Raw genomic sequence first — 16892 nt, forward strand, 5'->3', positions numbered from 1 at the left:
ATCTTTCCATAAAAACGCTTTTCTTCTGAAGTCTGTGCCACACATCTATACCTCTATCAAGTCTCTTCCATAATTGTCAGCTATACGCTATGATGGCTGACAGGTAGTAGGCACTGAATAAACACTGGCTGAATGAATGGTTAATTCTTTGAGTAAATGATTGATTGAATAAAAGCTGTGGAGGACCAAATAAGAATCCCAGTTCCCTCACAATTTCTTGATCTCCTCAGTGATACTTTCTCCTTTAATAACTAACCATTCTGCTCATACCCAGAACTGCTCCATGTCCTCTTATTTGACCATGACCTCTGATTTTAGCTCTCATACCTGGCCTCTAATCCCTTGATACTCTTGATTTCCCCATAGTCTTTTCCTAGCCAAGTTTCTCTCCCCTAAACAGCTTAAGTCACTCTCTTAAAATGCAACCTGCACCCTCCACTCTCCTTCCTCCCTTCAGATCTACCTAATTCATTTGGATGAGGCCTTAACTTGAAGTCTGAATTATGATCTCCCTCTTTTGAATCTTGCTGGGAGTGCTGAGCATGATTGAGAAGAAACATAATTTGAGTCCTGGTTCTAGTGTCCACTGCTTTTCTCTGTAGGATCTTTGACAGCTAGACCAGGCTTGTTCTAGTTCTTGATCAGTCATCTCTAGCACACTTCCCAGTCATTCTTCTCAAACCCCTCCACTACCCTGCCTCATTCACAGTGGACAACCTGGTTCTTCTTCTATCAGACACTAGAGGCCCAGTGCACAAATTTGTGCAACAGTGGAAATTGGGCCGAAATCAGTTCTCTGACATACCCCAAGGGGTCTCAGATTGAGAGAGGGCACAGGCCAGGCCCAGGGACCCCACCAGTGCACAATAGAGGCTGGGGAGGGACTCTGGAGGTTGGTCAGCTGTTGAGGGACCATGGGAGGACTCCAGGGCATGTCCGGCCCATCATCTCACTCAGACCCTATCAGACCCCAGCAGCAAGCTAATCTACTAGCTGGAGCATCTGTCCCTTGGCGGTCAGTGCACGTCATAGCAAGCAGTTGAGTGACCTTAGCATATCATTAGCATATTATGCGTTGATTAATAGTTGAATGGCTGACTGGTCAACAGGACACTTAGTTATTAGGCTTTTATTATATAGGATGGACTTCCTCCACTTCCCATCTTCTCCACCTGTGAAGTGGGCTATTTCCGAAACCTGCCTACTGCCGTCTTCCAGGATTAGCACCTGTTTTTTTTATTCCAGTTCTATAGCCAGTGTTCCATTGGACTCCTAACCTCAACCACAGCTCTGGGTATGTTAGTCTGAAATTGATTATATCAATCTTTCCTATGAACTGATAAGCTTTTTGAGGACAGAGGCAATGCCCCTTAAATATGTAATAAATAGTCACTCTATTTTAGAAGATATGCACTGGATTTAACCAAGCAAATAAAAAGAAGTTGAACTAAACACTGAAATGAATAAACAACTTCATTACCCCTGTATTTTTCCACATGTGCCCATATGTTTTATAACATTATCAGCAGAGGGATTAAAAAAATAAAAAACTTCAGCTGCCAAAAATTTAACTGTTTCATGAAATTAATTTTAAAATGTAGATCTTAGTATAGGAGACAGGAGAATTAAATTAAAAATATAGTTGTAATATGTCAAATTTAAGGAAAAAAAGCATTAATTAAGCCCATAGAAAACCAGTATAAATTTTAATAGTTCTTTACTATAAAAAATTTGTGAAAATAAAAGGTGAGGCAAAGTAAGTTTAGAGTTCATGAAATACAGAAATAATTCTTGTATTATTATTTATTTATTATTGTATTATTTTCCATATGAACAACTATGTACCTATGTTTTAAATAAAAGAAGTTTATCATTCCTCTGTTTTTTTTTAAGTACTTACATTAAAAAAAGGCAAACAACTTTAAAATGGGAGACAGTATTGAATATCCAAAAACCTAGAATCCATCAAATCCAGCAAACATCTTTTTCTACTTTCCAGATGTTTCCTTTATGATTTCCATGTTCTTATGTGATTAGCTCTGACTCAGAAAAAAAAAAAAGGAGCTTTTCACTTTGTCAAAACCAAAAGTGTTTGACCTTCAAGGCACAAAAACAACCCCCACAATTTTTGGATAAAAATGTGGTTCTCCTGTCATTTATTCACTCAAGTAATTTGGGGGGAATTAAAAAAGTATAATCTAAAATTTTAAAGAATATTATTAGTGTTACCAGAGGCGTAACAAGAGCATCTGGCACAAATGGTATTCAATGAATAAATAAAAGAGAACCACATAGCAATTTAACAGTCAAGATTATGAATGGCTCAAAACAGTTTATATTCTTCTGACAGAGTCCTACTCTTATGACAGTTTTTTATTTCCTACTTAATCATCACTTTATGCAATCTTTCTTAATTATATTTTGACTTACAAATCTTATTTAGTGAACTGTGATTATTTTTCTGAGAAGGAAAATAATTTGAGATATTTTGAAATTTAAAACAAGCTCTGATATTTTCTTCATCTAACTATTCAAAAGGGATGCACTGTTTTTCCAACTAGGGCAGGCACCTTTGGGTAGATCTGATAAGATGCAATATAGCTACCACTTGGCACTCTATTGAGAAACACATTTGCCTAAAATATAACCGAGAAGTTAAGAGATTTTTAAAATGCAATATTTATTTTTTTATTGGCAAGTTGTTGATACTATAAAAAGAAAACTACTCTCTCGATAAATATCCTTGAATACTACCTACCTGTCAGAAGGTGGAGCTCTAAACATAGCTGAAATACTGGCTTTTTATATGTGCACTTCACAAATGAGTGTACTAGCAATGAGGAGAATAAAGCATGAGTAAAGTCTTCAGAAAAAGGGTTCTGAAAAAATAATCCAATTCTCTCAGGAAAAATCACCCACATCTCCCAATATGTACATAGTTAACTCACACAAAAAAATTTTAGTTCAATGTATTGCCTACGATAAAAATCTAAGTATGGTAATTCAGAATAAAAGGTAAAGTATATTTAAAAGGTAAAACATATTTAAATTCAGGATCACCTACTTGAACGTAGGCAAGGTTAGTAACACTTACAAGCATCTCGGATGTAGAGTAACATGGCTATGAAGATGTAATCCACTAAGCCCAGGCCGAGGCCATCAGCGAACAAGGCATCCCAGACCACCAGAAGGTCCTGCAGGGGGAACTCTCGCCCAAACAGCAGCCGTACCCACCGCCTAGAGAAAACAAAACCAAAATTCAGAAAGCAGTTCGTTTGAGAGAAATATAAAGAGGAATCATTTTCTCCTACAACTGTGACGAAACTATAATCTTTAATCACTTTAAGCAAATATTATACATCAAGAGTACAATGAAGTAAAATACAATTTTTTTCAAATGAATTTTTTAATTTTATAACTAGATCACAGTCATTAAACTTTATTCCTACTATATGTATAAAACGAAAGTACATTTAAAAGGGTAGAAATATTTCTTATTTAATACAAATCCCATAAAAAAGGCAGAGAGAAAAATTAAATGTATAGTGGTCTGATAAATACCTTATTTGTAAGGTTATGAGTTAAAAATTACAATTTTCAAAAATTTCATGCTCACTACTAATTTTTTGTTAGATTTTTGCAAATGGGTATATGACAAATTACTATTTTTGCAAATGGGTATATGACAAATTACTATAACCAAACAGAAAATTTCATTGTCATATTTCATTCATTTAAAAATATTCATTTTAAAATAAAATGTGAGGGAAAAGAGCAGATATCTGTTTTTGTCAAGCCCAGACAGTTATTTCAAATGAAACAACATGATACTTAATTTTTAACTTTAGAAGAGATATGACTTATCAGTGAGGCTATCTTTCCAGGCATGGTTTTCAAAACACAGTTACCTCTATGGCCAGGAAAATGAATATGTAGGTATAAGCAGCCAATAAGAATACTGAACAAGGTCTGTATATAATTATGTATCATAAACAGTTACACTTCAGACTGTCAATAAATGCTACCTAAGCTCTTTATATCTAATTCTTATAATAAAAATAATTTACTTTGATATGTTTGTATCAATTTACTTCTAATTTTACATAACACAGCTACAATTTCCTTACACAGCCTTTCTTTAGGAATCTAGAATTCTATGTGATTCTAGACATAGCAAAGAATGAGAAATTCCAAATTTCTGGTACCACCACATAGTACAGAATAGAGGAAATTGTTTAAAAATCAACTAATATATGTTACTATTTCGCAAAATTTGAAACCCATCTGTGGGGTTAAAGTGAGGCCAAAAAAATTCAAATACTTTCTTCAGGAATAATTACATTTAAGAAGGAATCATGGCTGTGATAATACAGGTACAATCACTCATAAATATAACTTTATGAGGAATCATAATAATCAAATACTTAAGTTATTTTATTTATACTGTTAAATTAATCAACAGAATAATTAAATTATATTTTCAACTACATCTTAAATTATGTTACTCTATTTTTCAGGAAAAAAGTTTAATGTCTAATAGCATTTATCTTTTTTAAAATGTTATAGGCGGTTTAAAATTTTTATCTACCTTTCAATTCTTATTCCACTAATATGAAAAATAAAATATACTTTTTTATCTAATGTATTTATATTTATGCAGTTTAGAAAAAAAAGCATGTTATTTCTCTACACCTTTCTAATTCTTTCAAATTACAAATGCTAATGTTTACCATTTTAAGAAATATACAAATATCTCTAAGCTAGCTAGGTGCTCTTCTTAATTACAATGAATTAACTGGTCTTGCAAAAAGCATCAGGGGAACCAGGAGAATGGACAAAGCAAAAAGTAGCTGGACTGAATTATTTGGGGCACCTGTTTAACCAGCTAACTGCCATGATATTTTGAATTTAATTAAAAAAGGTCCGCTGCTTGCATCTATAGACGCTTATGGTGTACAAATGGTTAAAGGATCTTCAAACTGATAACCATATCTGCATTATTAAATGACTAAACACTTAGAATGTGATCATTCAAAGTTATTCAACTGAGATGACTGGAAGAAAAAATCACCAATATAAAATACTGGTGAGGATCTAATGTATAACATAGGGACTATAGTTGATGATGCTGTATTGTATAACTGAAATTTGCTAAGAGAGTAGCAAATGTTCTCACAAAAAAGAACCAAAACAAAAACACACAACCGAATAAATACATGAGGTCACGGATGTCTTCATTCATTAGATGGGAGGAATCCTCTCAATGTGCAAGTGCATCAAATCACGATGATGTACACTTTAAATATCTTACAATTTTATTTGACATTTATGATACAAGAAAGCTAAAAAATATAAATAAATAAGGAATTACCTGGTTCAATGAACAGGCAATTATGGCTATTTCAAAATTTAAAATTCTGATATTTAAATGATTCCTTCTGGTTCAAATCTAGATGTTAGTATAAAATTCAAGCATCAGACCAGTAAAATAGTACTATGCCCCAAACTTGCCCCTTTCATTCTTGAAGGGTATTTCAATGTTTTCTTTATTTGAATAACCCCATTTAGAAACCACCACTGCTGTTCCTTGAAAGGCAATGCTTTTGCTTGGCTTTCTTATGTGTAGGGGGACATTTTTTCTTTATTTTCCCTACTTTCATTGAAACAAAAATCACTTTTGAAAAAGTTGACGTCATACTATCATAGACATCATTTAGCAAACAAACAAACAAACAAAAAGGATGAAATTAAAACACACCACAAATAAGAATGCAATGCTATATTTTCTCCCCTTTCTCAAAGCTCAAACTCTTCCCATTTTCTTGTGGACAACCACAACTTTAGTTTCATCACATACAGTGCAAGAAAAAAAGTATTTTAAAGAAATAATTGATATTCCTATTATTTCTATAATAAAATGCCTGGATATTTCTCCAACTTCTCTTGCAACCTTTCTGCTGGTTGGGGTTGTATTAGGTTAGCCTCAAAAATGACACCCTCACTCCCCCCACCCAGGTCATACAAGCAGTAATCTCTACTGCAGCATTGTCAGGAGGGGAACTGAAAACATCTATGATATAATATACCTTAAATAAAACACATCCTCCAAACTACACAGAATGTAAGTCTTCCATACTTTTATGTTTAATGTTGTATTCTATGCTGTGCTGCTTTATAAATGTTTCACATTGCTTTATTTTTGAAATTTCACTTTGCCAAGAACATTGCTGAATAATTCTAGGGTAAGGATTAAATTCTGTGTGTGTGTGTGTGTGTGTGTGTGTGTGTGTGTGTGTGTGACAGAGAGAGAGAGAGAGAGAGAGAGAGAGAGAGAGAGAGAGAGAGAGAGAGAGAGGAAATCCAAAATCTATTATAATAAAAAATTGTGTCTTATTTACCACTTTCCCCTCTAGCACTCAGAGCCAAGTGGCTATAGACTGAATGTTTGTGCCCCCCACAATTCATGTATTGAAATCCTAACTCCCAAGGTGACGGTATTAGGAGGTGGGGGCATTCGAGAGATGATTAGGTCATGAGGATGGATCCCTCATCAGTGGGATTTGTGCCCTTATAAAAGGGACCCAGAGGACTTCCCTGCCCCTTCCACCATATGAGAACACATGGAACACCAGTCTGCAATACTGAAGAGGGTCCCTCCCCAGCACCTGACCATGCTGGCACCCTGATGTCAGACTTCAGCCTTCCCAGAGCTGTGAGAAATAAATCTGTTTATAAACCACAAGTCAACCATTGTAAGTAGGTATAATTGCTGTTGAAGTAAATAATTAAAGATAAATGAGGATAAAGGGCAAAAAAAAAAAAAAAAAAGTGTAATATGCTAATTAGACCAGACAGCCTAACAACTTTCTAGATAATCTTCCAAACAAAGTTGCAGTGATGGGGTATGAGGCAGAGGCGATTAGTAGCGGTGAGGCAAGCAGGCAGATAGGTGAGTGGTTAGGAACCAGCTGTCCTGGATTGAGAGAGGGTAAATACTGGGCTGAGCCCTCATTCCCACAGTACACAAATTTTGTGCACTGAGCCTCTAGTGCTCTTTGTAAAGAGCTCTGTACATTTTGCTAAGTGCTCTATGTATTTACCAAGGTCTTGTTAAATTCACTGCAAAGCCAGCTGTCATGCTGCAGAGAAGCAGTTGTGTAGTTCAATTGCAAACACAGGCATTGATCTTGTTAGTGGTGGCATGACAATAATTCAGTGAGTGCAAAAGATCCAGAAACACATAAGAAAAAAAAACTATTAATTATTTGATACCTAGCATGTTTCTTTTATACAAGGCTGTTTGTAAGTTGTACATATAAGTATATTAAGTTAAAGCAAAATACAGTTCCTTCTTTTTTATATGCATTTATTATAGAAAAATTAAGGATAAATTATCAAAATATTTAAAAAGTATCATATAACTAATGGAATACTTTGGGACCAACAATGACCTTATTAGTAATTTAATCATTTTTGTCCCAACTGGATTTAGTTCATACATATATTTGCCACACACAAAATTTCCTGTGCTATTTTTGGCTTTTTTCATTGAGCTTAAAAAGCCAAGGAAAAATTCAGTTCTTTATGGAATGAGTTACCAACAGAAATTATTTCAGTAAGCTTTTCTATTCTTAGAAAGAAAAACTTACTTTATGAAATTAGGTCTTATAAGGAAGTTGCTCCTAAAATTAACATGCTTATATCGAATTTAAAAATAATTAGCAAGAGTTTAAGTTACAGTTACGGGTAGCATTAAACTTTTTTCCTTTTAAGGATAGATTCAATTTACTTGCTTGATACTATTATCTTGCTTTATGTATGTTGCACCTACAGACTGCAATGCTTATTAATGTATACATTTTATCACTTGTGATCATACAATAATTCATAATTTACCAGATCTACTTAGAATTAAAATCTACACAAACAGAAAATACCTTCTGAAATATTAAATTTAATTATAAACCACTCAAAGTCAGGAAAAATTCCATCTTTGCGCTTATATCACTATTTTCAATGTTAAACTTCTGTGTAATTAAGCTGCTGTCCCAGGGTATCAGTAGGCTCCTAGTGATATTATTGCTTGGTGAATGACCCATGGAAACTTCAAGAGAAATCTATTTTTTAAATAAAAAATGTATGAAAATGACCGATTTGACTGAGGTTTAAATAAACACAGCCTTAATCCAACACGGTTGTAGTAGGATTATACCTGCAGGAAAAAAAATTACATATTAGATCTTCATGTCCTTTTTATTTTATTTTAATGACCCTTTAATAAATTTAGTTATTGCCACCTTAGGAGAAACAAAGTTGTAAAGGTGTATTTAATTTAACAAGCAGTGTAAGGCACCTTAAGTAACCTGTGATCATGAAATGATAACACTGGATAAGCATACTGGGATACAAAAGAACAATGTTGGATTTTTGCTTAATTACATTAATTTTTCTATTGCTTTCTGTTCACTTATATTTTTTAATGGAATATATTGGGTGACATTGGTTCACAAAACCATACAGGTATCAAGTGCACAACTGAACAAAATATCTGCAACATGTTCCCATTTTCTTCCCCAAGCAAAGTCTTTCTCTCTCCTCATTTCCCCTGACACTGCCCACCTCCTCCAGCCTCCAATCCACTCTCCCTGTGGGTATTGCCACACTGTTCACACTGTTGCCTGTGTCTATGTAATGTATACACTGAGTGGCCAGATTATTATGATCTCTGAATGCTTTCGGAAGAACTTATTTCAATGAATCATGATCTGCTCATTCATAAGTGCCCCCCTTACAATACAGTGGTAATTATAGTCATAGGACCCTACAAGATTTAGAGAGCTTCCTTTGGAGGAAACTCATTAAGGCAACTATAGAGAACTAAGAACTTACAAAGAAAAATTACTTGCCACTTTTGGTTAGCTGATTTTAGGAAGACATATGAGGTCTAGAATTGTATATTGGGCTAAGGGAGAAAAGAGAAATTCAGTGAAATCTAGCTTACTGAGGGCATCATGGTATATAATATGTTCATAAATTAATCTGCTCATAAACCAACTCAAATATGAAGCACAAAACATCGCATAAAATACTTTAAATTTATTTTCATCAACAGCACTCATTTACTTTCCACATCAGCTAGCAATTTCTGTGACTGGCTTCTGGTGCCTAGAAGCTACAAATCCTGGATTGTAAAGTCTGAAGAACTTCTGAGTACAGCCTATCTCACCGTCTTTCTCACATCCTAAAAACTATGTGGGGTTATTGTTTTATTAGATTAGAGTACTTTTTTTTTTTTCCAAGTGTCCCCCCCCCCCCAAAAAAAAAAAAAAAAAAAGAACTTCATAGTCTAACAGGGCATACATTAGATAAAATGTCCCTTCCTATCCCAGACCCTCTCCCTCCAAATCCACCTTGGTAAGGCAGCCAATGTTTTCATAACATAAAGCCTTTTTGAGGCATGCATACACCTAATTTTATGCATATAATGCAGATAACTGGTTATCTTTATACAGGTCTTTGGGCATGTAAGAATATGATGGGAAGAAGCTAAATGCTTACTTAATTCATGTTACCTCAATACTTTAGTGTGGTTTACTGCAAAGAGTAATACTGAGTAATCTTAGGAAAAAAGAGGGAGTTAGGAACATGGTGAAACAGTAATTTTCAAAGTATGGTTTGTGGATCAGTAGCATCAGCATTACCTGGAAATTAGTTCAAACTGCAAATTCTTGGACATTACCCACTTAATACCTACTAAACTATAAATTCTGGGCAGGGCCAAGTAATTTGTATTTGAACAAGCCTGTACATTCAAGTTGTATTGATAAAACTTTCCCAACTCAAAAATCTCAAAACATGACATCCAGTCAATAAAATTCTTTAGGTTCAAAATGTGGACCCCAGCCGAAACTGGTTTGGCTCAATGGATAGAGCGTTGGCCTGCGGATTGAAAGGACCCAGGTTCGATTCCGGTCAGGGGCATGTACCTTGGTTGGGGGCACATCCCCAGTGGGGGGGGGGGGTGTGTGCAGGAGGCAGCTGATGGATGATTCTCTCTCATCAATGTTTCTAACTCTCTATCCCTCTCTCTTCTTCTCTGTGAAAAATCAATAAAATATATATATATTTTTAAATGTGGACCCCAAAGTCCTGAAATTATGCTTATCAGCCATTTGGTACAAATGTTTTAGTTTGAATTGTTTATAAATATTAAGTTCAATATTAAGGTATGAGGAGACAGCAAATTTAATAGAAGTGGGGGGAAAGTTGGAGGCAGGTGCCAAAGAAATGCTTCCTGACTCTGAAGGTCTGCCCTGTGCCCAGAATGGACACAAACCCCTCCAAGCGTCAGTCCTGCCACTGGAAGGCACTCTCCTGCAGGGCTATAGGCTAGCATACGTTAGAACCACAGCAAATTTATTACGGGAGACATCTTGCTTAGGGCCTGTATAACGTCTGTAAAGATAACTTGATGATTGTTTCAGAATCACTGTTCTAAGTCTCCACTAAGCCATCCATGAACATAATGGACTTATATAACAAGTACATTTTACACAGCACTACACTGGATGTAAATAATAAGGGGATAGTCAGCATTGACGCCCAGGATTAAATAAGCTATATTTAACAGATGTTATACCTTAATAGGCTTGATCTAAAAGTGATCCTTTTTAAATAAGTGATTTTTTTTTATTGCCTTAATTTATGAGAGTTAGTTGCTTTTACTTTTCATCAATACTTAATGTAGAAGCACAAACATGAAAATAGAAAATGTGATCCTTGACCTCATGAAGGATAAAAAACAACTAAAAAAACACACAAGTTAACTTGAAAAATATCAGAAAGTGATTGTAAACTCAGTTTTAGAAAATGTATCACAAAAGTAGACCTTAGACTTCCAAACATAAAAATGGATAGTTCGATTCCCTAATGTGGCTCCAGAAAGTAGGCCTCCAGATGCCTATGTCCAGTGAGTGTCCTGTGTTAGCTCTTGCCTGCACCTTTTCTATGTCTCACAGTCCCCAGATCCTAGACTAAATAGACACTAGGAATAAACATTTCAAAGGTAAAAACTATAACCCTTCATCCTCCCACCTAGTCAATTTCCACTCTTTAATGTCTCTATTTTTGATCATAGGCCATAGACAGGAGATACAATAGGGTTGTTAGTGCTGAGGGTTCCCTTGAAGCTAGAGAAAGTGAGTTCAGTAAACATGGTTGTTTTATTCCTGCCACTTTCAGCTCCTCACCTACAAGCAGGAATAGGGTTTGTGTTGTGCTGGTCAAATAACACAGGATGGAAGCACAGAGTAATTAATTTGAGGGGATAAATAATGAGTGGGGGTGTTGAGGACAATTGGGGCTAAATGACAATGGAAAGCCAGTGGGGTAAATGGACTGGAAGTCAAACTGGAGATGGAGAGATAATAAGGAAAGGAATGGAGTCAGTCAGAGAGTAGCATGTTTGAGGTGGAAGTTTTTGAGGTGGTACAATTACTGGAAATAAAAAAGACTCCAGATGTGACCAGAAGAGTAGGAAGCTGGAGGTGAGGATGCAGAGAATAACTGGCAAGTGCAGGCAGATACTACCTGTTTCATAAAGCATAGTGACTTTATGAGCCACCTGGAGGTTAGCGGGAATATTTCCTACTTATCATCTAAATCAGCTTTACAAATTCAAATTAATGCTAATTCTTGGAGTATGTATAGACTTTGGTGATTCACAGCAGAAGCAACATTTATCAAAGACACTTGTTTTGAATACTTTATATGTCTCCATTTTACAGATGAAGCAGTTGCAACTTGAAGATGGTTAAGTAACTTGCCCAAGTTTAAAAAACGATGAAAATGCTGGGGTCAGAATTAAAACTGCCTGCTCATGAAACCAAAGACTTCCTATTTTGTAAATGGCACCTTTAAAGAAAGCCTAAGTCTTCTTAAATATAACCTCAGTGACAAGAGGAAGTATACCTTTCTCATTCCAAGGATTGTGGGATATGGACTTTAAGATCTAGCCAAATCCAAACACTGAGTAAGTCACCTTTTGATATAAATCTTCAACATGAATGATTTTCGTGGTTCTAAAGAATTACAAAGAAAAGAGTCAGATACACGGACAATTGCCTTTCTTTTATTTCCCTCAAACTCTTCTGAGACTCATATTAAATTGGGTAATTGAGGTTGGTAATTTTAAATTTTTAATTCTGTCCAAACTAATCTGACTTTGTGATTTTAAAGCAAACTTTTTTAGGGGGTGGGGGTCTACAGATAAAGCACAGATAAACCAGTCAGCTTAGAAATAATACTAAAACCTTTAATTATCCATGTATCCTTTTAATCAAAATGAGATGACAAAGATTTAAATTTAGTCTAAGCCTTAAAATCTGAGTGTATATATCCAAAGATAAGATAAGCAATTATTTCTTACATGATCATTTAAAAAAATAGTAAATATTAATTTTGTTAATTATTTTAATGGTTATATTACTAAAGACATCTTGGTAAGTTATGATCTAATCTGACATGGACCCTTAGAAAGTGTTTTTCTGTCAAAAAGTGAAAGGTAATAATCAAATATGGCTGTTACTAAAGTACAGATAACTATTAACTGGAGATATAAGGTTTAAAGATTACAACATGTATATTTTATAGACAATATCCATGAATTGATATTTCCATAATGCTGGGAACTTGCGCTGATCCATTCACTATCTCATTGGCTCTTTCTAGTGGCCAGGACAGCAGTGTAACAAATGACTCCAAATTACAGCGAGAAGGGCGTCCCTAGGACTCCACCTAGCAGAGCCATGACTTTCAAATGGAGGAAACATGAAACCATTCCTAGGTGATAATTGTTCTACCTTACCAGCAAAAGATATTTGTAATGCCTACTTGCACATGTAATTGTTTCAAAGACAAAGACTGAAGAAAACAAATTAAGTAGGCATGGGTCCTGCCTACTGTAGTTAAGAATACAATGACCTATGCGCTAAGAAGTCTACACAGAATTCAGTGTGAATTTTAAAGAGCATCAAGTTGTGCAGATGGATTTCAGCTATTATGTTGGAGAATTTAAGTGATGATTTTCCCCAAAGACAAAGAGCTGAAGTGTTACCTAGACAGAAGAAACAAAATGCATATTCATATTTCCTGGAGGTCTTATTTTGGCATAATCAACTTCTAAGAAGAGTCTTACAAGCTGGTAATAAAATGCTCAAATAAGTATTACAACAAAATAAAGTTCATGCTGAGTTCTAGTTTCCTATGCCCTTAGTCCTGTGCTGCTGATCATTATATTTTACAGATATAAATCACCTTCATCTTCACTGAGCTTCAGCAACACACAGCCACCATTTTTCAAAGCTTGCAATGTTGTCAGGCTTGTGGCTCATAGTGTATGCACATTAACATATTTAATCCCCTTAACAGAGAATGAAGGGTTATTATTCTCATTTTACATTTGAGGAAACTATGGCTCAGAGAAGTTATAATACTTGCCAAATAGAGCTAGTAAGATATAGAGAGAGGAGATTCAAGCCTAATGTATGTGTATGGGCTTAGCCACTAAGCCAAGTGCTTTGTAATTACTTATTTGATGAGCAGAAAGTAAGGTCTGTAAAACAGAGGAAAGAATTTAGAAACAGGAAAGCTATATGCTTCTCCATTTATGAAAATAATTATACTATGTTACTTTTTCAGTTTGAACTGCATTTGGTTGCAAGTAAGAAGAAAAAAAAACACACACACCTAAACAGTGTCTTAAATATGAGGTTTATTTTTGTCTTGCACAACCAGAAGCTTTGTTTCTGCAGATTAAAGATGTCAGGGCTGAAGCTTCTAAAATTCTCTGGCATTCTTTCATAGATGCAAAATGGCTCTGCATCTACAGTGATAAGAAGAAAGGCTGGGGGCCTAAATGAGGGAATCAAAATTTTGGCATAGCCCCCCAGCAGCTGACTGGAGATTAAATATGATTTATTAATGGTTAGAACTGTGTCACAATGTACAACTGAAAGTGGTATAGTATCACTCCAAAAACAACAACAAAAAAACCCAATGAACTCTAAATCAGAGTTATTTTAGTAAGAAAGAAAGGGCAAATGGATATTAGGTGGGTATATTTAACAGGAAAATATTTGGGAATAGTTGAGTTTCATTACAAGTGATGTAAGAGGCATCACATATAAATAACTTTGCAAGAGAGAAGGTATATTTAATTATTTTAGTCTTATAGTACAGGGAGGGTAATTGCCTACCAAGAACCTATCCCGGTTTTATTCCTTCCTAAACAAACTTGATGTAATTCAGTCCTGCTTGTTTCCCCAACATTATTCAAAAGGAAGTTGATAGCTAGAGGTCAGTGTTTCTCAAAAGCAGAATTATCTGGAGTGTTTTTAAAAACATAGATGGCTGGCCCCACCCTTAGAGTTTCAGACTCCGTGGATCTGAGGTGTGGCCCAAGAACTTCCATTTCTAACAAGTGCTGGTCCAAAAGCCACCATTAGGAACCACTACTCTAATGAAGACCCCAATTAGTCTAAGGTATATAGGAGACGATGGTCTCCTTGAGAGCTGTTCTTGGTCTGGGGTGGGCACATGATCTAATTTGGCCTATTGGATTGAAAAAAACTATTGTTTTGTATTTGATAAAAGGTTTCATTCTCTTTCTCCATCTGGAATAGTACAAATATTTTGTGATTATAAAGATATAAGCCCCAAGAAGCCAACGATGAAGTTAATACAGAAAAGATACAGAAAAAACGTATCCTTAGTTGAGGTCCTTGAGTTGCAGTCCCTCTAGACTTCAGCTATGTGAACTAACTAAGTTCCTTAATGCTTGAGGCAGACAAGGTAGGGTTTCCTGTAGTATGTATCCAAAAACATCCTAATGACACAAAGGATAAACTGAAAGTTTAAATGAAAAATATAATTATACTTTATTTAATGAGGAAAGTAAATAAATAAAATCTACATATAACCCAAACTTCATTCTAGACATTGGTTTAAAATTTTCCTCTACACCTTTTTTTTATAATTGGTAATGAGTACCAAAACAGTTTCATTTTTTTCCCAACCAGCCTCTAGGTAATGAGCAGAAAAAAGACAAAATAGAATAAAGTAAAAGGTCTAAGTCATTTCATCCACAAAGTGAATAAATAACCATCAATTAAGTTGATTACAAGATAAAAATTTCATTTTCCTGCTTTCTAACTTCTAACTTCCAAATTCCCTAATATGTCTCTACTCTGTGCCTCTCACTCCATCCCTACAGAGGCAAAGGAAGAGAGGAAAAGAGACAACTCATTTTAATATAAAAAACTGAGTAACACGGTGGTTTTAAATTTTATGGAGTTCAGGGATCAATAAAGCAACCATTTCTGGCTGAGGTAATTTTAAAGTTATAATAAAATACTATTTTTATTAGTTATTTTTATTTGGGGAATTTTTTGAAATACTTTTTAACCAAAGACACCAGTGAATCTAAAAATTTAAAGAAATATTGATCTCTAGTTGAAAAATGCAATGGATTAAAAAAGCAAGGGTAACAAAATTTAAGTTGGCACAGAGTTCAAAACTATGAATACTTATATATCACTTAGAACAGGGGTGGGGAACGTCCGGCCCACAGGCCATATAAAGCCCAGGAAATCATTTGGTCTGGCCCTGTCAAGGCATTAAGGGTGAGTTAATTAAATGTTTGACCAAATGTAGCAGGCTCATTTTTAAGTACATAATCTTGATGGTATTTGAATAATGTTATAAATATCCAAATGGCCCTTGGCAGAATAAAGGTTCCCTACCCCTAACTTAGATATGAAAATAATCAGACAAGCTGTTTAACAACAGACTCCTACAACAGCCATTCCCATCATCTATTTGCCTAAATGCTTCTGCATCACCAAGTTGCTGATTACCATTCATCTCCTATCTTTCCTGTTAGGTCACTTCCTCACAGAGCAAAGCAAGCAGGAAGCCCTCTTATTAGAGCACTGTGCCAAACACAAATGAATTCTTGTTTCGCCATAAAGATGAAGAAAAGGATATTAGCTTATAAAGGACTGAAGTGAGTATATTTCAATATTAGCAACATGAAAATATAAGTTTCAATTGAGATATTAAAAATTGTAATATTTACTTCATCCATAATTGAAAGATATGTTCATAATAATTCATTTTGGGAGCACTACTATATAGTATTTGCCTGAAACAAATTATGCAAATACTTACATCTTATAATTTATTCAATTGCTTTCTAATTCCTCATTTTCTTAACTAAATTAGCTAAAACGGGAAATATATGACCAAAAAATTAATGTCCATCATTCAAATTAGTGTACAATGAATACATTTTTCAAACTAAGAGATCCAAGATGGGCAGATCTCTATTCTTGCCTTAAAGGAATACTGCCTCTTTAAATAGATACACGGGGGCTTTGGTGATTTCTTTTAGATACTTATGTCCCTACAGAAGCTCACACAGTACACCAATGGCAAGCAGTTAATTCATTAATTAACCAAAATATTTTTGAGGAGAAGATAGCACTAAGCAGTACAGTATTGAATGTGCAGTTGTGGTTGTTTGAGGTCCCTCTCTGCAAACTGTGTGGTGGAGACAAGCAATGCCTATGCTGTTTCTAATTATTCCAATTATCATGGCACACTATGAAAACTTGATTAATAACACTGAAGATATTGTTGTGGCAATTAGCCATATGGTAGTGGGACTTTATTCTGTCACGATTTAGCCATTAGCATCTACTTATGTTTGTCAGAACAGTGCATCCGTGACAAGTTGAAGTTCTGCTCACCTTGCTGAGTCCCCTGTGAGCAACACTAGAGAACTGTTTATTCCTAGGAGCCTCTTGCCTGAGTGAATTTTTCATGTGACATCC

At 35.0% G+C, this 16892-nt stretch overlaps 1 protein-coding gene across 6 annotated transcripts in view; it reads right to left on the reverse strand.

Annotated features, from left to right (window-relative positions):
• The window catches only part of TBC1D5 (TBC1 domain family member 5), a 368525-nt gene that overhangs the window by 93759 nt on the left and 257874 nt on the right, over nucleotides 1-16892 (reverse strand). For all 6 annotated transcript variants that reach the window (XM_036431572.2, XM_036431570.2, XM_036431571.2 and 3 more), the window contains one exon: nucleotides 3095-3237. In XM_036431572.2, the coding sequence (XP_036287465.1) occupies nucleotides 3095-3237 (143 nt within the window). The remainder of the gene's footprint in view (nucleotides 1-3094; nucleotides 3238-16892) is intronic.

This window comes from Pipistrellus kuhlii, unplaced genomic scaffold (assembly GCF_014108245.1).
Source record: "Pipistrellus kuhlii isolate mPipKuh1 unplaced genomic scaffold, mPipKuh1.p scaffold_m20_p_11, whole genome shotgun sequence".
Taxonomy (NCBI): domain Eukaryota; kingdom Metazoa; phylum Chordata; class Mammalia; order Chiroptera; family Vespertilionidae; genus Pipistrellus; species Pipistrellus kuhlii.